Source organism: Hydractinia symbiolongicarpus, chromosome 2 (assembly GCF_029227915.1).
Source record: "Hydractinia symbiolongicarpus strain clone_291-10 chromosome 2, HSymV2.1, whole genome shotgun sequence".
NCBI classification, from domain to species: Eukaryota; Metazoa; Cnidaria; class Hydrozoa; order Anthoathecata; family Hydractiniidae; genus Hydractinia; species Hydractinia symbiolongicarpus.
In genome coordinates, this window is record NC_079876.1 from 26968681 (window position 1) to 26990645 (window position 21965).

Genomic DNA, 21965 nt, shown 5'->3' on the forward strand with positions numbered 1-21965 from the left:
ATGCCGATACCTTGGGTGGTAAAGCTTCTTGTACTTTGACTCTTGGGGGCCGAGGCTTTAGTGGAAAGTGCTTGAAAACAAAGAAGAACACAACCAACAAGCTTTATGCATCTTGTTATTCTTTTCGCAACTCTAGAACGTGAACTTTAAACGAAAGATAAGAAAAAGAATGTCTGAAGAATTCAATCCTTTTGCTGCCGATGACAGTGGTACTGTCGACGCTGACACTAATCCATTTGGGGATGACGATGACGAAGATCATCATGATCAAGATGATTTTTTTGGACGTTCACCATCACCTCCACCACAAATTGTTAATTCTGAAATAGAAATTGTTGAAGATCGAAAACCAATAATTCAGGTGTGTAAGGTTAAATTTCTTTTGTGGTGGGCGGAAAGTCGGAAAAACGCAATACGGAAATACCGCACAAAGAGAATATTCCATGTTTTATAAATATTAGCACACAAAACCTTTACATGGCACAGAGCAATAATTTAATACTCCTAGCTATGTTTCAAAAAGTAATTCTTACCCCAGTATTGTTCTTTATATTTTAACCTTCACTACACCAACACAGCCTTTTTTGCGACCATGACAGCTTTAGATCAAAACACAACCAAGTCCTGATAAAGCATAGTATAATAAAAAAAATTGTCAAGCCTTCGCTTTTGCTGTGTTTATTTGTTTTGTTCTTTTTATAAACCTGTATCTCATAGTAAAACTTAAATTTTGTGATACCTATTTAACCTCCATCGCTATAATTCAACAAAATATATGCCCAAAATGTTTTTTGAATAGTGCATTATTTAACCCATGTAATATTCAATAGGCTACGTTTCTTACAAAAAAAGCACATAAAAATTTATTTCCTTCATACGAGTGCATATCACAAAAAATAAAAGAAAATTATTAAAGCCTAGTAAGAGGGTGCCGATAAGCCGCAAACATCCGCATATATACGGGCGAGTTCGGGTGACTTTTCGAATAAAATTGGCAGTTGTTCCCGAAACCGCCCGCACTTTCCCGAGCTCGCCCGGAACATTCCCGAAATGCAAATCCTTGTAACAAACCATGCGGACGATAGTTGGGAAGAAGGCGCTAGAAGAGAAAGGAGTTAATAAAGTTTATATATAAGTTATTTATAAAGTAAACTTTATCAAAAACCATCAAAAACAGTTCTTTTAAGAACTTTGCTACCACATAGTAAGTTTATTTTAATTTTTATAGTTTTTATGAATCATATTAGTGTCTGTTTTTTTTTGTTTTCCGGGCATTGTTTGGGCCTATGCGGGTTTTTTCGGGCGAATACTTGAATTTTTTTCAAAACGCCGAACTCGCCCGAAAACGCCCGCACTTTTTACGGCGTATGCGGCTTATCGGCACTTTCGTAGCCTAGCTCCTAACAATGCGTTTATTATTAAACATATGTTTATTACTAAACTTGTGGATAAGTGTATTCTAGTAAGTAAGTAAGTAAACATTTATTTACCTAAGAAATGACAATTTACATTACTAAAAGAATAAATTAGCAATTAGGAAGGAGAGTTTCCCGATAGCCAAGGCTAAACAAAGGAGAAAGCCACCAAGAAAAATGTGAAATATTTTCATATGTCAGTAAATACTGTAAGTTTACAAAGATTAAAATGAAAAAGCATTATTGATTATAATTAGTATAAATGAAAATTCAGTACCATATAGTCAAATAAAAAAAAGTAATGAGACAAAATAATGAAGAGGAAAGCTAGTTGATGTATTGACTCATGTAGAAACTTGTAGCTAGGGATTTGATTGTGCTTAATTTACAGTTTGTGAGGTTAGTATCAGAATAATTTCTTTGCAGATTGTTCCACTGTAATGTGGAGATTCTAGAGAATGAAAAAGATCCAAACGTCGATGTGTTAACTGTTGGTTCAATAAGCAAACCAATTGTGTTACATCTAGTTTCATGAGAGTGTGAGATTCGATCAAATTTGAGTGAGGTAAGTGTGTCAGATGGGAGGTTAGAGTTTAGGAATTTGTGGATAAATTGAATGTTAAGGACTTTAACTAGGTCGAAGAATTTAAGAATTCCAAGTTCTGCAAATATAGGCAAAGATGGGGATCTTGGTTCACTGAAGGTGATCAGCCTAAGGGCAGCCTTTTGGAGGGTAAGTATTCTGTGGGCTACTGTGGTGTCTCGAGTGCCCCATACTTGGCAAGCATAGCTTAAGTGAGAACTAAAGATAGCATGGTAAATGTTTAGCAGGGATTTTAGGGGAACATAGTGACGAATTTTAGATAACATCCCATTGGCTCTTTGAAGTTTAGTAGCCACAGATGAGACATGATACTTCCAGGAAAGATGTTCATCAACATGAACACCCAGGTATTTCACACTTTTGCTAGGATAAATGCGCTTACCGCATAGAATCAAAAAAGGTAAAAATTCAAGCCTACGAGATTGGGATCTAAATACAAACTCTGTTTTGCTGGAGTTCAGTGATATTTTGTTGGCGTTAAGCCAACACACAAGGCGTTTAAGATCAGCATTCATCCCTCTACAAAGGGATTCTAGTGATTTTGAGAATTTCAGCAGATGAGTGTCGTCAGCAAAATGATGGGTCTCTGACGATTTGATACAATTATGCAGATCATTAATATGCAACAAGAACAGCAGCGGACCAAGAACAGAGCCTTGAGGCACACCATGTAGAATGGCTTTAAGTTGAGATTTGAATTCACCGATTGAGACATACTGGAGACGACCAGTTAAATAAGACCTGAACCAATCATTTGCTTTTCCCCGAATACCATGGATTTAGCTTGGATAGAAGGATTTTGTGGTCAACAGTATCAAAAGCTTTTTGTAAGTCGACAAACACTCCACAGGCAAGCTCACCTTTGTCAAGGCAATGTCTAATGCGTTCAACTATAGTAAGCACAGCCTGTGATGTTGAATGCTGTTTTCTGAATCCAAACTGTTTGGGATATAGGATATCATGGTTGTTGAAAAAGCCTATGATTCTGTTGTACATAACCTTTTCATAGATTTTCTCAATGTTTGACAATAATGAGATTGGTCTGTAATTTGACACATCTATAGAAGAACCTTTGTTTTTGTAAACAGGCACCACTCTGGATGTTTTTAAAGATCTAGGAAACATACCAAATTCAAACGAAAGATTGATCAAAATTGATATAGGTTTGGAAATATCATTTTCCAACAATCTTAGAATTTTGATTGGAATACTGTTTGGTCCAGAAGATTTTCCTGGAGAGATGTTGCCAATAATCCCGATGATTTCTTCTTGGGTAACAGGTGATAAGAAAATTGAGTCTGGGTTTGGGTTTTTGAGGTAGTCAGAGTACCTCTTGGATGTAGGTGGAATTTTGTTCCTAATAGAATTTGCTATGGATGTAAAAAAGTCATTAAAACTATTGGCAATATCAATTTGCTTTGTCTCAAGTTTACCGTCAACCTGAATGGAGGTAGGAATATTAGATTTCCACGGTTTTGTAGAAATAATGCTACGAACACCCTCCCAAATTTTGTGCATGTTATTTAAAAAAAGGTTAAAGTAATTGGTATAATGGTTTGTTTTACTTTGTCTGCATAAGCTGACAATCATGTTTCGGTAGCGTTTGAAAAGTTGTCGGAACTCTGATTTAGAATTTGGATCTTTGTTTTTAGTGAATTTCCGAAAATAAAAATCACGTTTAGACATGGATTTTATGATGGCAAAAGTAATCCATGGTTTTTGTAGGGTTTTGATTTGCCTTCTGGTGAGCCTGCCTGTGGGAACGTGTCTGTCAACAAGCTTTTGAATTTTAGAATTAAAAATGTCAAAACAGCTGTTTGGGTCAATTGGTCCAGGACTATTAAACTCAACACCCCAGTCAATATCCAGGTAATTTAAAATGAAATTATGTTCGTCAAATTTGGACCAGTTTTGGTATTGAATATTTTTTTCTAAGTTGTTAGTCAATTGGTCAGGTAATATAAAGAATTGAGGCAGGTGATCAGAGAACATGTGAATAAGGTTACCAGAGATTGATGGTTGACCAGTGACAGAGAAAAAAATATTATCAATTAATGTCTTGGAAGTCGCTGCTATTCTTGTTGGTAATAAGATCTGGGGAAGTATAAGGTGGGAGCCGAGTATATCAATGAAGGCAGAGAGTTCTGCATCTTCATTGAGTTTTAACAAATTTTTATTGAAATCCCCCAGTAGAAGGATTTGTTTCTTTTCAATGCTGACTTTATTGAGAAAGGGTTTTAAAAAATCACGATTAAAGGAATTTGTTGACATACAAGGATGTCGATAAATGCTACCGACAATTAAGTTGGTTGTGTTAGGCAAGATCATCTCTGCAAAACTTGATTCCAAGTATTTAGATTGGTACATAATGTCATCCAAGTCTGTACGAGGAATGAAATTATACTGGTCAGAAATATACAACAAGCTCCCTCCTGCTGAGGATTCAGTGGGGGTGGATAAGCACTGGTAACCTTCTATATGGTAATTGAAAGTTGGTGGTGAGCCTTTGATAAAGCGGGTTTCAGTAATACCAATGTCTCAAAAGGGCCAAAAGGGTGTTAAATTCATCAAAGTGTTTAGCCATTGAGGCAATGTTAAGATGAAAAGCTGAGAGCGACCTTGGATTTAGATTAAGATTGTTAAAGTCCTCACATTCATAGTATTTACAACTAGTTGTATGAAAATTGATACTGTCAGCATCGTTGTCCATGCTATGAACAATACTATTAAGATCAGAAAGAAGGGATCTCACATTTTCATTAATACAGGATGTAGAATTTGGGGTTGGTTTTGGTTTACAATTTGACAGATGTTCTGAATCAAAAAATGGTAATGTCCTGTCCAAACATTTTGGACAAGCCCAGTTACTAGAATTGTGAGATAAGGCATCAAATTCTGATACTGAAAGTCTAGAGCAGTTTTGAAAATTTATCTAGGAATTACAGATATCACAAAAAATTGATGTTTTACATGATTCATCAACTAGCTTTTTGCAGACATTACAACTAAGCATAAAAATTATATATAGGGGGGAAACAAAACTGGCAGCTTTAAAGGGACAACAGGGTCTAAAAGTAAAAAAAAACAAAGAAAAAGTGAAAACTTACCAGTTAGAACAGGCTTTGGGCTTCAAACGATTTCACAAATAAAACAAACGCTATATACTGACTGCACAGCAAGCTTGCGCCATATTGAAGTTAAAATTACCTGAGCGTATATCACCGATAAGATTAAACAAACAAAGAACTTTAGGCAGGAAAATCGTGTGTAGCAGAAAGAAGAGAAAAGTGAGATAAAGACAACAATCTAACTCTCTGTGTTTCCGTAGTTGAGCAATTCATTTTGGTAGAACCCAGGAAACCATTCAACTATTTGATCCACATGTGTAATTTTTTTGTGTTTTTCATCCGTTTTATCAAATTTTATAAAAAAAGCTTCATTTTGATATTTGTAACTGTAGATGAGTTTGTTTCTTTTCAGTTGTCTGCATTCAAATCCCAGTCTTTGATAAAATTGATTCAAATTTTGGGCAATGTAGATTTTGCTGTTTGGTGGCAGCTTAATTTCCTCGAAATTTATATTTTCAATATCCAGTTCCATTCCACATATAGACATAATAACATGAAAACGAGGTTAGTTTAGAGACAATTTTAATTTTGATACACATATAGTTTGTTTACCTTTATTATTTCTCAAATTAACTTGTCAAATCAGCTAATTATGAACTTTTGGTAAAATAAATAGAAAACAACATTATTTTATACCCATTGGGCTTTTTAAAGTTGCTGGTTTATGTTTTTTCTAGTGTTTAGCTAGCTATGGCGCTGTAGATTAGTTTTATGGCGCCGTAGATTAGTGGTTATAGCTCTCGTACTCTGTGCGGGAGACCTGGGTTCGATTCCTCTTGACGGCAATTCAACATAGGCGAGTGGATGTTACCATAGCCCTGGGTTAACCCAAGTTGTGTGAGGGAAATTGGGAAGATGGCACATTGTGTGGGCCATTGGATGTGGAGTTGTCTAGTAGAGCGCTGGCCCTAATTGGGTCTGCGTAGCTCAAAAAGAGCATTAAATACTCTAAGTTTGGTTATTACTAGCTAGCTAGTTGGAGCTTTAACCAATGTTGTTGACATATATATACACTTTATTCTTTGTTATTGAAAATCTTTTAAAACATCTTTAAATAACATTATGGCTTGGCTATCCCAGCATGTTGGGTTGGTGGTATTTGGCTGACTGCTAGTCTCCCGTATATTTAACAAATCGTAATAAGAGCAATGCAATCACCCAAGGTAAAAGCATGCTTACACATAAAAACCCTTGAGCCTTAATTTTTTAAAACGTTATGGCACATAAGAATGTTACTGTTGTTGTTGTTTTTTAAATTCACAAATTGTTCTGTCAATAAGTAGTATTACTATGAGTATTGCCAGTAATATTATTCCTATAAGTATTGCCAGATTGTTATTCCATGTGTCAGGTATAGCTATGGGTATTGTAATTTATTTGTATGTAAAAGTAAAGATCAACAACTTATATGAAATTATTTTTTTTTAATTACGGTGCTCTTCTTAGACAAATCTGATGGAATTAACATAAAAACTTTTCTGTATTATATTTCTTGAATTTCCAAATTTAGGCATTCTGCTGTAAGAGGGCAATAGATTTTATAAAGAAAACTATAGAATTGTAGAACAATAAACCAGTCACAATTTGTTTTAAGTCACATGTTGTTACAATGCACTCCCTTAGAATGTTTAATACTCTATCGATTTACCCCAATTACTTAACCAGATGGCCTAAGGAAGTTAAGAAAGTTTTGAATATATGCTGACTGAAACAGTCTTTGTTTGTTTATGTTTTTTATGTGTAAAGTTATGTGTAAAGTTCATGTATCTGTTTTAATGTTTATGAGTGTACTGAGTCTCTATGTGTATAAAGGTTTTTGATTCATTTTATTTAGTTGTGTTTCTTAGGGACTGTTATGCATTGAGGCATGCTTATTGTCATTACCTTTGTTCTTTTACATAATGGTAATGGCCCTAGGTATGTCTCAAGGGACATATATATATATAATGTTTTTTGCATTTTGCAGTCAGTTGGAAATTAGTCTTCTTACTAGTAAGACATGACATAAAAATTGTTTCTGTCATATTTGTTCATTCTTGGTGTTGACCAAGTATTTGTTCATTCTTGGTGTTGACCAAGTATTTGTCATTTTTGGTGTTTACGAAAAACATTGTTCTTGTTGCTTCACTGCATAAGTTAGGCATAAACTTTACCACCGTTGAAAACAAGTACGAGTTTTGTTAAATTGTGTCGCTTACTTTGGCAGCAACACAGACGACCTTACAACTAATAAATGACTTTGTTTTATTTTTTTAAAGATAACCCTGACAACATATACCTTACAAGTTTAACACTGTCACTATCAAAATAGTTGATAGAGGCCTAATTTCCAAAGAGAATAAGAACAATTTTAAGAACCGTGAATCTATAATCTTAGAGAAGACAGCAACACTACACCTACTAAATATTTTTCAAGGAATGATAAACTTACAATACTAATATGAATCTGAAAAGACAAACCAAAAAAATAAACAATTTGTGATTACTGAGTACACTGGGTTAAGCCATATAAATGTATATTAAATGGAATGGTTAAAGCATATTAGCAGTGGAGTGTGACAATAATAACAATACATAGCTGGGCAGCACATCATCTCTGTGTACATAGCTAGCTATAACATCCTACCTATAATATTTATACCTATAATATCTGGCTAGAGGATGATGAAAAGCTGGGTAACTTTTTTAGGATAAATTATAGTCTTTATAATTATACAATTTATTATAAAATCAGCCAAAATTCTTATGTAATTTCAAAGAAACACTTTTTTAAAAAAATTAAAAATATATGAAGCTTTTCGTAACAGCGTTACATTATCAAGTAAAAAGCTTTGTATATTTTTAATTTTTAAATAAAGTGTTTCTTTGAAAATACATAATTATATAAGTTATATGAAGTTTTAGTAAACTAGTTAAACATTTTAGACCTTAAGGAAGATGTTTGTTGGCTAGCTAGGTATAGCTAGCCATCATTAAATTTGCCTTAAATTACACACTTAATATCAATAAATATTCATAATTTTTGTCACACTGCCACTACTAATACCCTCTATATACTTTTATCCACTATGATTCTTTCAATATGGCAGTTGAAAATTTTAAAACCAACATTTGTTGATAATGACTAATGTCAGGAACAGTTAGTAAACAACTTGGCGTCCTGAACTTTATCTAAACTAACGAAAGAAATCTATAATTATGCAGTAAGATGATACGTTCACACTGAATTTAATTCTCGAACAAAAGTTAAGATTTGTGACTTGGACTTGGACAGCAAGGAAATTTTAGAATTATCTTTATTTATGTATGATAAAGTATGATAAAAACTAAAATCGTCATGCGTTTATTTTTCGCATTCCCACCTATAGTTTTAACTTTAAAACTTTCAAAATAAACATGTTTATCAATTAAAACATTGGTTGGAACCAGGCTTAACTAAAAATGACGTGGTAGACTGCCGTAGGTTGTACTAAACAATAATCCGGAAAAAGTTCATTTTTTGAGCTGTTGTCAAATGAAGATATGTACAAAAAATTGATACATGTTTTGCGAAGAACAAATTTACCTAAGAAAGTCTTTGTTTGCTCAAAACATTTTGAAGGAGAACGCTGTTATTCTTTTTTTGTAGTTTCACTTTCCTAAAATATATATTTTTTGCATTAATTTTCTTTTTCATCTCAGCTACCTCTTTCCTTTTTCTTTTTGACACAGCTTCGGCTTCGTGCCTCTTCAATCCAGTAATAGATATTCTTCGTTGGTCAAAATCTTTGTCTTTATGTGAACTTTTTTTTCTATTCACCACTGGTTCCTCCACAAGGTACAGCAAGAGTCATAGTGTTCTCTCCCAGCCCCATACTTTGCTTTATAGAATTTTCTGTAACTACTTTTGTGGGTCAGTAGGAAACCCACTTTTGTTGCAATTTAACACTCAATTTGGTTGCACATTTCTTGTCTTTATATTTTTATTATATTTATTCTTTATTATATCAATAACATCGTAGAAGTCATTAATTATTGGCTGTGCAGAATTTTTGTGCCACAGAATTTACATTTGAGTTTTTCAGAGATAATCAAATTCATAAATGCTCTTCCAAATCTTTCCCAGGGCCACTGTTCTTAAATGGAGTTGTCAGGTTATTGATATAAATATAACCTCTCACAATTTTGTTTATTTGACTGTGATGGGTTAAAACCAAGTTCACACATTGCTCCTATATGCAATCTGCCAGTTTTCTTCCTGCATTAACTAAAAAATGGCACACTGCTTTCATTCAAATATGCTTTTAAGTACCTTTCAGACATTGGGGCTTTAGGGTAGCACTTCTGATTGAACTTTTAACATTGGTTTCTGTTAACTTTAGGGCATGTGCTACAGTGGTGAAGCTGCAATTGGTTGTTATTTTAGTAATACTGTAATGGTTCGAATAAACGCCCCCCTCGAATAGACGCCCCTCCTTTTCAGTCATTTTTTAAATAAACGCACCCTTGAATAGACACCCCCTCGAATAGACGCCCACGAGGCGATAGTAAAAGTATACTTACTTACTTACTTTTTTCCTAAATCTTAGGTTTAAGGTTGGAAATTTAGCTTTTCGCTTTTGAAGTTCATTCTCTAAAACATGTGAATATCTTTTATTTTCAGTTGTGAAGATATATTATAGGTATCTTTAAAATGTCAAAAAATTTAATAAACGCCCTGGGCGTCGAATTCGAAGCATTACAGTATATTCAATAAAATGGTGACAGAATAAAAAATAATCTTCACTTTTTACGAAACATTTCATTTACAGTCCTAAGGGATTTAGTGTGTCATGGCTTGTTAGTGTGTCAAGTCTTGGCTTTGGAGAGAAATTATGCAAAGCGGGAAGTTTCTAGTTGGTGGTCCCTGGATCTAGAGTGTTTGTATTTATGTGACAAAATTTGCTTTAGAGTATCAGTATGTTTTTTTAAAACAGAATTTTGTTTTCATAATAGACTGATGAGAAAAAGACTGGATTACCATCATATACCTCACTAGATGAAGAACAGCAAGTGGCCACCATAATGCGTTCTGTTTCTATGGATGAGGACAATATCATTACCGCAAATTCAGATACTCAAGATTTGTTTGTCAAAGTTGACAGTCCTGAAAAGCATGTTGAGGGATACGTTAGTTATGCTGTTACGACAAAGGTGCTTTTCTTTCTCATTTATACATAAAAAATATAAAATATTTGGTGGCGAGGGTATTCTTTTCTCAGTGCAATTCGGTCAATTTTGCTTCCTATAGTTATTTTCAGTTAATGCTACTGTTTATACACCAAGTGCTTCAAAAGGCTGATAATAAACCTGAGCTAAAATTTTGTTAACAACACTAATTAACTTTCTTTTCAGACAACAAGGAATGAATTTGATTTACATGAATACAAAGTACGAAGAAGATACCAAGATTTCTTATGGCTGAGACAAAAGATGGCAGATTCCTGCCCAACCCATATCATTCCTGTAAGAAACACATACTTAATTTCTTTGTTTTTATTTACTGTGTTGGTTTCTAGAGTGTGATAGTTGTAAAAAAGCATTGGTCATGCTACAGCACTGTCTGTACATTGGTATTATGGAAAAGAAAGTTGATATTTGTCAAAGTAGGATGGCACCAACCTATTCTGTGTATATAACACAAAAAAGTTCATTTGTAACCATTTAATACATAATTAATTTATTTGGTTCCATTCAAATTCTGAAATGTTGCTTAACTAATAGTAACAACTTCATGGAAATAACAGTACAAAAAAGTTAACAGCACTAGCAACAGCATTTTAAACACATATGAATAGAAAATATAAATAGAAAATAAACCCTTGGTTTGCTATTTTTTTAATTTAATAAATTTTAGCATAAAGCCACACTTTAGCGAGAAAATACGTGAGTTGTGAGAAAGTAGCCTGTGATTTTTGTGCTATGGACTCAAATAGTCCCTCACAGAAGTGTATTAAAATAAAGAATATCTGAAAACCAGTGCATTTATAAAGTATTTTAGCATGTTATCGGTATACCAGTGTACCCAAAGTTTAGCCATTCTAAGAAGCAAAACACACATCAGTCACTCTATAACAGCAGGGGTTGACAAATCACTGTACGTCTATGTACAAAAATTGTTCCTCACACAACATTACTTCACACAACATTGTACTTCGCACAACATTGTACCTCACACAACATTGTACATCACACAACATTGTACTTCACACAACATTGTACCTCACACAACATTGTACATCATACAACATTGTACATCACACAACATTGTACATCACACAACATTGTACCTCACACAACATTGTACTTTACACAACATTGTACCTCACACAACATTTTACTTTACACAACATTGTACCTCACACAACATTTTACTTTACACAACGTTGTTCCTCACACAACATTGTACATCACACAACATTGTACTTCACACAACATTGTACCTCACACAACATTGTACCTCACACAACATTGTACCTCACACAACATTGTACTTCACACAACATTGTACCTCACACAACATTGTACCTCACACAACATTGTACTTCACACAACATTGTACTTCACACAACATTGTACTTCACACAACATTGTACTTCACACAACATAGTACTTTATGTACTTTAGTTTGATAACAATAACAATAACAATAAAACAGAAATCTTTTTCTTTGTGTAACAAGGTATATCCTGTCTGTTTCACCAGTAACACCCACCTGTTTCTACTTACTAATACATGTTTAAGAAAAGAAAATATAAATCTGAATTAGTAACAAAGTGATGCTAACAACCAAAAATTGTATAACATTTTTTGTGGTATGAACAAATGACGATAAAGTTCTAATTTTTGCAAATAACAATGTTAAAAAGGCCTTATGTTTTCGTAAGGCACTTTTTGGGTCTAATTTGCAATGCTAGCTGCAATTTTGTCCACCATAGCATAATTCCAATATAGCAACCAACAGTTTAAATGGCTCCATGAATATCACAAAAGAACTAAACTGTTTTTTTCTTTATCATCACTATTTTGTGAATTGTATACTGTCATGTGAGGTTAAAAAGTCTTTTCAATTCCTTTCCTGTAAAAGAAGCCTCAGCCTGAAATTCATGCTGATTCATATAAACACTTTCTGAAAACCAGTTAAAATGAATAGAAAAAGTAGATAATTGGCTTGAGAAAATCTTTGTATCTAAATAATTGTATTATTAACAAAATATTTGCAGAAGTGATTAAAAAAATATATTTAGCATTCACATCTTCAAATCACCCAGTATCAATACAAAAATCTAAATATAAATTTCAAAGGCTGGAAAGTACAGTAACATTTTCTTTCTGTATTTAGGCACTTCCTGAAAAATTCACATTTAGCAAACACATCACGGATAAATTTGATCCTGATTTTTTGAAAACACGACAAAAAGCATTGGATAAATTTATGTCTCGATTGGTTGATCATCCTGTGATGTCTTTTAATGAAAATCTAAAGACATTTTTAACTGCAAAAGCATGGGTAAGTGAGTCATAATTATAAAGTTAAACTTATTTAGAAAATGGTATGTGCAGATAGTATATGTAACATTCTATTGGAACAGGAAATGTCAACCGCACGTAAAAAAGGACCAGGTGCAACCACGAAAGTTGGTGGAACTATGCGAAATACAGCAGCTCAATTCATGATGAAGAATCGCGATGAAGAATTTAACCAAATAGGCACTTACAACATTCAATTTCAAGCTAAGATGAAGAAATTTTCAACTATTGCTGACACTGTTGCACAGGAGAGATTTTGTAAGTTGTCATTTCCGTGTATCTATTTTCTATCTAACAAAACGACATAAGTAAAATTGCTGTATAGGACTTATGCCAATAATATCAGCACTTGCAAAAAAAATATTTTTAAATCTTAACTCGTTAGGAAGAAAAACATGTTGTTTTTTAAACTTTTCTCTTATTTTGTTTGTTTTGTAGCCCTGATTGTTTTTTAGGGAAGAACTTATTTCATTATCTTGCCTCTGGCAGAGCTAAATGCTTTTAAAACAATATGCCATATTTCCTCTATATACTGACTCTATTTGATCTATTTACCTTTCCTACAGGACTGCCTCATTTTTGCAATGATTAAACATTACATCAACGTAATATTTAGACAACCTCAGATTTCTTTGATATCATTTTACTTTTTAAGGTTTGTTAGTTTCGATGGACTTATATGAGACTCTCCTATTTATATAATCAGTGTTCTATGTACAAGCTTAGTGTGTGACGGTGGGCCTAATCAACTCCAAAGCTTCTGATTTTTCATTAACTCTCATTGCTCATTTGGTCTTCTCGGCTAATAAGTGCACGTCAGTTCTGCATGGCTAATAAATGCAGGTCAGTATCACAGCCTTCCTGTTACGTCAGTGGTCTAAGGTGAAAGTAATTTGATGATGTGTTGTATATTTCAGACTTACTTGATGATTATGCAGAATACGGTTCAGGTTTTCGCTTATGGGCAAATTCTGAATCTCGTTTGGCTGACACATTAAGTGCAGTAGCTAACAGCTTGGACAAAAGCTCTGAAAGTCTGAAAAATATTGTAAGTGTATAAAATGTGTATAATGTATGTGTTCATTTACTGAATATCTTTCTAATTTTTATGTGTAATAATTTTCATGGAGTTAAAAATTTATTTTGCACATAATAATTTAGAACAAAAGCAAATCTCATGGTATTGTTTGTGGAAAAAAAAGATTTAAGTTCGCGAATATAGCTTCAAGTATTGTGTAAAATGCGAAATAAAAATTACAAATGCGAACATGTTTGTTGAAATTGCAAAATTAAAGATTGCAAATTAATAACCTTTTAATTTGTTTATATCCTATATCTACACGAAATTTTATGCTAAAATTAGAGAAAAATTGCAAACAAGTGAAATGCGAAAAAAAAATTGCGAATTTCTTGTCTAAAAATACAGAATTTTAGTTTGCAAATATGAAGCAAATTTGGAATCAATAATTCTGAGTTTCTGCTATTTTTTCCTTCACTTTAAAAATTAATTTTTGTTATCTATCTTTTCTTTTTAGTTGCGCGTCCACGAGCAGAGAATATGTGAACCATTGCGAGAATACGCACTCTACTGTGAATCCGTAAAGGTATGTAATTTATTTTAATTTTTTATATGCATATCGATGTATCTTTTTTGTAGATACGTGGTGCTGCTGTGATTGCGGTACGAATAGCTGTCTATAAAATTCTTAGCTTAGTTTTTACAGAGTGCGATTTACCTCAATGCTTGTTCAATCATATACACCATCATATATCACATACACTGAGATGTAAGACTTTTAACAACTCAGAATAAATTTACAAAGCAGAATTTGACCTTATTGTATTCAACACATTTTGGCTCTCTCGTCAAAACTGATGTCTTTAAACCCCAGACCTATGAATTCCATCTTTCTATCGGCTGATCTGTCATGCTTGTTACTTTTCGTATTTTCTAGAAAATATTCTTGCATTTTAACACACTTTATATTGTTCATTTTCCCTGTGTTGTGTGGGTGATAGAATGATCATTTTAAAATTTGCTTTTTTACCTTTCACGTTTTAAATCTCAACTCAATCGATACCGGCGTTTTTTTTAATGAATCATGCTTTGTTGTTGCACGCTATACATTATGCCTACAAAATTTACTATATAATACAATGTTAATTTTGCTATATACCGTGTTTAGTTCAATTATACATGTTGATCTCGAGAGGATTTTAGTTCAATACATCAGTATGTTAGCCAGAAATCTCTAATTTTTAACCATTGTTGCTCTAAAGAAGTTGGGTGTTGTGTGAATGTTTTGTTTTTACTGAATGCTTTTGTTAAATCGTGGCAAGGAGAGAAAAAACGCAGTTTTTACGTTATGTATGAGAAGGCTGTATGTTTGAGCTGGCTAACACACTGAACATGTAATGTTACGCGAACGATGCATGCTAGCATTTTCCACGTTTTCTTGTTTGTTTCAAGCCCAGTTTTTTTGTTTTGTTTATTCTGCTGCATTTACTTTCGCAATTTTTTTCTCCCATCTTTGAATTTTCTTCGAAATGGCGATTGACTGGATTGGATTAGTTTCTTTTGTTGGTGTTGTCTTCCACGCCTTAAAAGATAATCTTTCATTGATAATCTCACAGGATTTCAGGATACCTCCTATTTTTCATGAAAATTTCTAATTTTTATTATGGAGATGCAATATATACTAATATATGCCTCAAATTATTATAGAGTTTGCATTAATTATTAAGGAGTTGTGGGGATATCATAATGTTTTGTAAACCAAAATATTATGGAATACCTGTTTTGATCTGGGTGTTACTCTTTTTTTCTCTTTCAGCAGATAAGTATCATCCTGATCTGGGTTGTCTGCTACAGTGACTATAGGCTTCTTAGATGTCCAAAGTTGATTCAGACCTTGTTGTTTGGCGCGAAGAATTTGCATTTCCCATTCTCTCTTTTTTTTCGCTCGTTCCTCCTCCTCACGCAATAACCTGTTACAAAAGTTGGAAATTTAACCTTTATAAATTATGATATAAAACAATCGATTTTACCTGCACTGAACTGTTTACCATTTTTGGTGTAAAAAGCCCTGAAATCGTGTGCTCTCTGCGTGTACAAGTGCTCTTCACCATGGTGCGCATTTTAAAGTGCAGTGCCACCTCGCTGCATTTTCTGCAGGGTCCTACGACTAAATTCCGAATTTATTTATAGAACTAATTCTACTTAGCTAAGCTAAATTTTTGGCAATTTATTAGATCATTTTGTAAAGTGATACCGCATTCAAAAATTAAATTCAAAGCGGGTGAGATATGCATAATGATTCGATAATGTTGCACTTTTCGAGAATTTTTCAGAGCTCGTCAGCTCAGGAAAAATACGTTCACCTCTCAAGGGAAACCTCGGAATTTTGGACATTATATTAAAGTTAGACTTCTTCAACATATTTAAAAACTAAAGTCTACTATTCTTCACTTATCATTTTCTGTAAATGGCTCTCATGTTCAGCTTATCACTTACTGTAGTTGCCTCTCGTGTTCAGCTTTTTCAGCAAGATATCTCAAACGCTCTTCTTTTCTTTCTTGCAATTCTAATTCCCTGGCTCTTTTCCGTTGCCTCTCCTCCTCACCTTTCTTTTCCCACTTTGCAGCTATGGGGTGAATGTGCCATATTTTGCTACTGTTCGGTCCCTAAAACAAGACCCTTTTTAATAAGCTGCAAAATAAGGACATATGGGTTTTGGGCTTTCAAGATGTAAAGACGTCAAAGGCTTATTTAGTTGGTGTGTACTTAGATCGGCTTTATGTAAGGCCAAGACATTGGGGTGAGTTTACGCAGGTGTATTTAATAAGAAACTATCAATATGATGAAATTAGGTTGGAACACAAACACATAACGCAGGAAGAATTTCCAATGTATTAATAGCGTACCTGTTTTTTGCTTTTCTCGTCAGCTCTTGTGTTACTATTCATCTTTTCTTCTTTGTTAACATCTTGTGATAGCAAACCTTTTCGTTCGTTCACGCTTCGCTTTCTTTGTCGTACCAACCTCTTTTTGGAAGCCTTCATTGGTTTAATTTCGTCGTGAAAGTACGGTTCGAATTCGTATGTTTTGATATCCGTTTCATGATCTATCAATCCGCCATTTTGGGTATTACCGCCATTTTGAGTTAGGGCGTTGTCGTTATGGTTGACATAATCTTGTTCGTCGTGGCTGTTCTCCCTATGGTTCACGTTTTTTCGATTAGAAGTGCTGTTAGAAGCAGCCTTTTTGCTATGTGAAGGACTTTCATAATGTCCGGAATCGTATGCCTTATTTTTTTGATTTGCCTTGCTTGTTCGGTTTCCCTCCCTTGTTCGACTTGCCTCGCTTGTGTGTGTGGGTGAAGTAAATACCTTAGGTATTCTTACACGATTCGGACTAGGTTTGCGTTGCGTTTTTTTAACCACATTGTGGTCTTCAGAATGTGTCCCGTAAAACGCGACAAGATCTTCTCTTGATCCAAACTTCTTTTTGTCCGTATCTTTTAAACCTCTGGCGGGAAGTTCTCTCGTCTCTTCTAGCTGTTCATCAGGCATCATAATAACCTCATAGCTAGGCTGTTCCACGAAGGAGTAATTGTAGTGTTTTCGCAGTTCTTCTTCTCTTTTTTTCAAATCGTATATTTCTTGATTAATTTTATCTCGCACGTCCAACTGTTCATCAGGATCCTCTAGTTCTTCTCTGCTCAAATTTATAATGTCATATTCTGTTTTATAGTCATCGTTAGTCCGCAATTCCTTTTCTCTGATTTTTAATTCTTCCATCTCCCGGTATATTTTCTCGCGTATGTCAACATCTTGCTCAGGTCGTTCTTCCACTTCTTCGAGATCGTTTATAAGAAGGAGATTCTCGTTGCTTAAAGTTCGACGCATTTGGTTGAGTTCTACCTCGCGTTCCTGTTGTTCTCTTATCTCCTGCTCGATCCTTACACTTGGATCAACAAAATGTCCCTGCTCCTTTTCGTCACTCTCCACCGCATCGATGTTATATTTATATATATCGGGATTTAAATGTTTAAGTTCGTACTCTCTCTCGCGTAGTTGTTGTATTTCTAGGGAGATCAAATCTCGAGGGTCATATTGTTCTCCATCGCTTTGCTCTTCTACGTCTTGTTCATCTTCATCGTCGTGTTCAAAGCCATATTCTTGGTTCTTAGCATGCTGTTCAATCTCCCGTCGCTTTTCTTCGGCAATTTCGCGCATAATTTTTTCGCGCGTATCTTCCATATCCTGCTCCTCTTCTTCGGATTCAATGTTGTCATGTAACCGATACACATCTTCAACGGACCCTCGTTCAAATTTTAAAAGCTGTTCGCGACGTAGATCCTCCTCAATGTCGTGTTGCACATCTTGTCGTTTGTCTAAAGAATATCGTCTTTCTTCATAATTGTCTTCATCCTCATCCTCATCTTCGTATTCCTCTTCTTCTTCGCGAAAACTTCGGTGCCCAAGTTCTTTTCTGTATAACTCATCGTATTGTTCTACCTGTTGACCAAGCATTTGTTCCGTGCTTGAGTCAGACATTCGCCATTCCTCGGCCCCGTCACTTTCGTTGTTACTCTTCTCATAGCCACTATGGTTGCTGTTCATGTAAAGCTGACTATTTTGTTGGTCAGACTCAAACACTTTTAGAATTTCCGCGTCCTCCTCATTGTCGCTTAAGTATATTAATGGTTCTTCTTTGTTTGGATTTGTTTTTGATAATCTCGATCTTCGTCTACCGTCAATTTCTTCATCTTCTGCTTCCTGGATTTCTTTTGTTTCGCGTTTTATTTTAACATATGCGCTATCTGAAAGCTCCCCATAGCTTTCTCGATATTTCTTTGTGTCTTGGTTATATAAATCTTCGAAGTTGTTCATAGCTGTGCTACCATTATGTTGAGCGATTACTTGCACTCTTCTGTTTCCCATTCTTGCTTCTAACTGTCTTTCGCGTTCTTTTAATTTTTCCAGTTCCTTTCGCGCTTCAATGATTTCCATATTATGTTGGCCCACCATTTTTAAAAAGGCATTTATATAGCAACTCGTTAGTTGGTGCAAAATATCAGTTTTCTTTATTTGCGATGACGCACTTTTCTTTCTCTGTTCCAGCTATATACAGTTGCAGGTTTCTCTCATCGAGCCTACTTCGAAAACATACAAAATGTTTGAAAAGCAAACTCAATAGAAATTTCAAAGCTAAAACGCTTTTTAAAAATACATGAGGATTTTAAGAATAGTTCTATTCATTATTCTCGTTATTACTTCTCTCATCCAAGTGAATTCATTAAGTTTTAATTTTCTTTGTGTATAGTAAACTTTAAAGAGATTACTCTTTTACGTTTCTTTTATCTCTGATTCATCCTCCTTATGCCTTATATAACATTCATACTTGTGTCAGCTTCGGGTGCCGTTAAAAAATACAAACTTTTCAGCTACATTTATTTTTTGGAATGTTTATTTAATAATCTTTATTTTATATCGAATACTAGCACTACCCTGAAATGCTATTCTTCTAAAATTATGAAAATTTTATACATTTTATACGCGTGTCATCTCTTTCCGCTAACATAAAGCTCAATGTTGGTGCATATAATAGAAAATTAATACCAAAATCCTTTAGTATGAAAGTTATTAATAGTGTGTTTCTCAGTTTGTTTGTTTGTTTGCTAATATTTTATTGGTTTTTGTTGATGGTTCAATTTTAATATTATTTTTTATAAAAAGTGTACCATAAACTCTGCGTTTTCATGCACTATTCCATTGACGTTTTATAGGTCGCTTTAAAACGTCGAGACCAAATTCAAATCGAGCACGAACTGTCTTCAGAAGAGCTGCAAAAGAGGAGAGCAGAGAAGGAAGAGGTATGTAAGCGGCCGCACCCCCTCTGCACAAATGAATTCACACGCAAGATTTTCAACATTGTTGACTTTAGATTTCAAAACAAACTCAGAGGAGTCACGTGGTTTTAAAAGGGATGAACATTGTAACATTGGCAATAACTTTCAACAATAAAACGTAGTTTGCTAATCTTTACACTATCTGAAACTCATTGTGAGATTCTTTTCGCAATTACTCGTATCTTTACATTATTATAATAAACTCCATTAGATAAAAACCCGATTTTAAAACACCGATAGGTTTAATTGCAATATCTTACATAGAAACCCGATTTTGCGTCACCCATATTTGGAATTATAATAAACTCCTCTAGATAGAAACCCGATTTTGCAACATCGATAAGTTGAAATTCCAAAAAACTTTTCTAGATTGAATCAACAGGTCAAGCCAAATCTTTGTCAACATTATTTGGTAAAGATCCTGAACAAGTTAAAGAGGAGAAACTGACAAAACTTAATGAACAGATCCGTGATGTATGATACTTTTTATATGTTGGAATTTGCTTAACATTTTCGTTGTTATTTTTATTCTTTTGAGGTGTAAACAAGGGTGAGTTCTAGCACTTTCTTTGATATGTCGTGCCTAGTGTTTTTCAGTTCTATAGTGGATGTGTATTCTTTATAAGACTAGTGGATGAGCCCTTATTGATGAAATTTTAATATTATTGACGTCAGTTTTCAAATTTGCGCATTACTTAGGAGTAAAGAAATGTCCTTTTAATAGCCGAATTTTGGCCTTTTTACTTACTTTCTGTCACAGATAATCTTCGAACATTAAGAGATTTTGGCGTTGCTGAAGACAACATGTTTTTATTCATGCAGTTTTTTATACATACGCATACGTTGTGATCTAAATTATAGGTGTACTTTACCAGATAGTGAATTTCTTGATATGGTGTTAGTTTCTTTATCTCCTTTAGTTGCAGAGCGAGTCTGAGGCACTCTCAGATAAGCGTGCTACAGCCGATCAGGATTTTAGGGCTGACATGGAACGCTGGCAGAAGAACAAGAAAAGAGACATCAAAGCACTTCTGCTGGAGATTGCTGAAAGACATATCAAATTTTACGAAGCTGTAAGTTTAAAATGAAAAAAAATTGATTGAAGTGAAAGGTCACTTTGAATGGTTACTGAAGATTACAGTAAAATGTTAAGATGTTAAGACATTCACAATGAATATAAGCGCAAAGATGGACCCTTTCGTTGTGTTATTTTTGATTCATAACTAACTCAATTTGATTTTTTATCAGGGTTGTATATTTTAAACAATTGCCCTATCGCTCTTAATTTCTAGGGCTGCGTTTAAAATAGTATATTTTCTGTCTGACGGCAAATGTTTCCTTGCTCTTATAGAACGTTGCTGCATGGCAAACAGCTTTGGATGTGATTGGTCAGCCCAGCGGTGGAGAGTGAACAATATGGAGAATTTATTATTTTTTTTTATATTAGAAATAATGACAAATTTTATACTTTCTTCGTAGAAAATTATTTTCACAAAACACCGAGTTTCCTTGTTGGTCGCAAATATTTTTTTAGCTACCATGCACTTTTAGGCTTTTATTTGTCAGAAAATTTCGCGAAGATAAGCTTTCGCAGTTCCAAAGAAAAACCGTTAAGTTTTAACATTTTTGCGAATAATTAACAGTTAATGTTTACTTGTGATGATACGCGGATTTTTTTTTCGCGGTTTTGTAAAGAAATACCAAGCGAAACCGCAAGATATTCTTTCCACGAAACTTTCTGAGTCGTTTATTTGCTTTTTAATTTTCTCACAGAATTAAAATGGGAATTTCTTTATATATTTTGAGTAACTAAATTGATTCACAAACATATATTAGATGTTCCTGCGTTGATTGGGACGTCTTAAGTTTTGTTCATGAATCTCCATTTTTTATGTGTTGACGTAAAACAACTTCGGTCCCAGGCCAACAAATATGCTAGGGACGGGGTCCCTTGCCATGGCCATGTGGGATCGAGATTGTAAATAAGAAATGTGTATTTTGCGGAATATGTTATTGTTTTATCACGTGCACCAACAGGACGTCGGAATGTTGATCAACAAACATGTATGTTGTCCGTGCACGGCGCGGAAAAAACGTTAGTTATGTATTAATAAAAAAACTTTTGAAATTATTTATAAAAGCATCTTTTGTGGAGATATGTTGTGTTTTTTTTATGGAGGGTACAAATCTGTACCAATTATCCCTCCCCAAATATTTTCATCTTCATGTAGCAGTTGCATGAAACATTGTAAACGACCTATAAAACAATGTAAAGGGAGCTAAAGACGGCAGCCTACCATTTCTTTGTGAGGATTTTACGAAATTATGCTAACAACAAATTGGTGCCATGTGAAAG

General features: G+C 34.1%; 2 protein-coding genes across 2 annotated transcripts; one reads left to right on the forward strand and one right to left on the reverse strand.

Moving 5' to 3' along the window:
- The first annotated feature begins 5 nt into the window (after positions 1-5).
- On the forward strand, positions 6-21765 carry LOC130630442 (sorting nexin-7-like). Its single transcript, XM_057443933.1, has 11 exons — positions 6-361; positions 10122-10319; positions 10521-10631; positions 12508-12675; positions 12758-12953; positions 13613-13743; positions 14231-14299; positions 19487-19573; positions 19979-20083; positions 20530-20682; positions 20961-21765. The coding sequence occupies exons 1-11, from the start codon at positions 170-172 to the stop codon at positions 21018-21020; spliced, it is 1470 nt and encodes a 489-aa protein (XP_057299916.1). The 5' UTR covers positions 6-169; the 3' UTR covers positions 21021-21765.
- Positions 14860-18871, reverse strand: LOC130630439 (trichohyalin-like). The gene is made up of 4 exons (XM_057443928.1): positions 16620-18871; positions 16210-16379; positions 15491-15683; positions 14860-15295 (listed from the first exon to the last, which is right to left on the reverse strand). Exons 1-4 carry the CDS (start codon positions 18726-18728, stop codon positions 15185-15187), a joined length of 2583 nt encoding a protein of 860 aa, XP_057299911.1. The 5' UTR covers positions 18729-18871; the 3' UTR covers positions 14860-15184.
- Positions 21766-21965: the final 200 nt, after the last annotated feature.

Coding starts and splice junctions, on each gene's coding strand:
- LOC130630442 (XM_057443933.1), top strand. CDS start 170: ATGTCTGAAGAATTCAATCCTTTTGCTGCCGATGACAGTGGTACTGTC. Junction 10,632..12,507: donor GCCCAACCCATATCATTCCT/GTAAGAAACACA, acceptor TTCTGTATTTAG/GCACTTCCTGAAAAATTCAC. Junction 12,954..13,612: donor TGTTGCACAGGAGAGATTTT/GTAAGTTGTCAT, acceptor TGTATATTTCAG/ACTTACTTGATGATTATGCA.
- LOC130630439 (XM_057443928.1), bottom strand. CDS start 18,728: ATGGTGGGCCAACATAATATGGAAATCATTGAAGCGCGAAAGGAACTG. Junction 15,684..16,209: donor GAACACGAGAGGCAACTACA/GTAAGTGATAAG, acceptor CTTTTGTAACAG/GTTATTGCGTGAGGAGGAGG. Junction 15,296..15,490: donor TAACACCCAGATCAAAACAG/GTATTCCATAAT, acceptor TTATCTTTTAAG/GCGTGGAAGACAACACCAAC.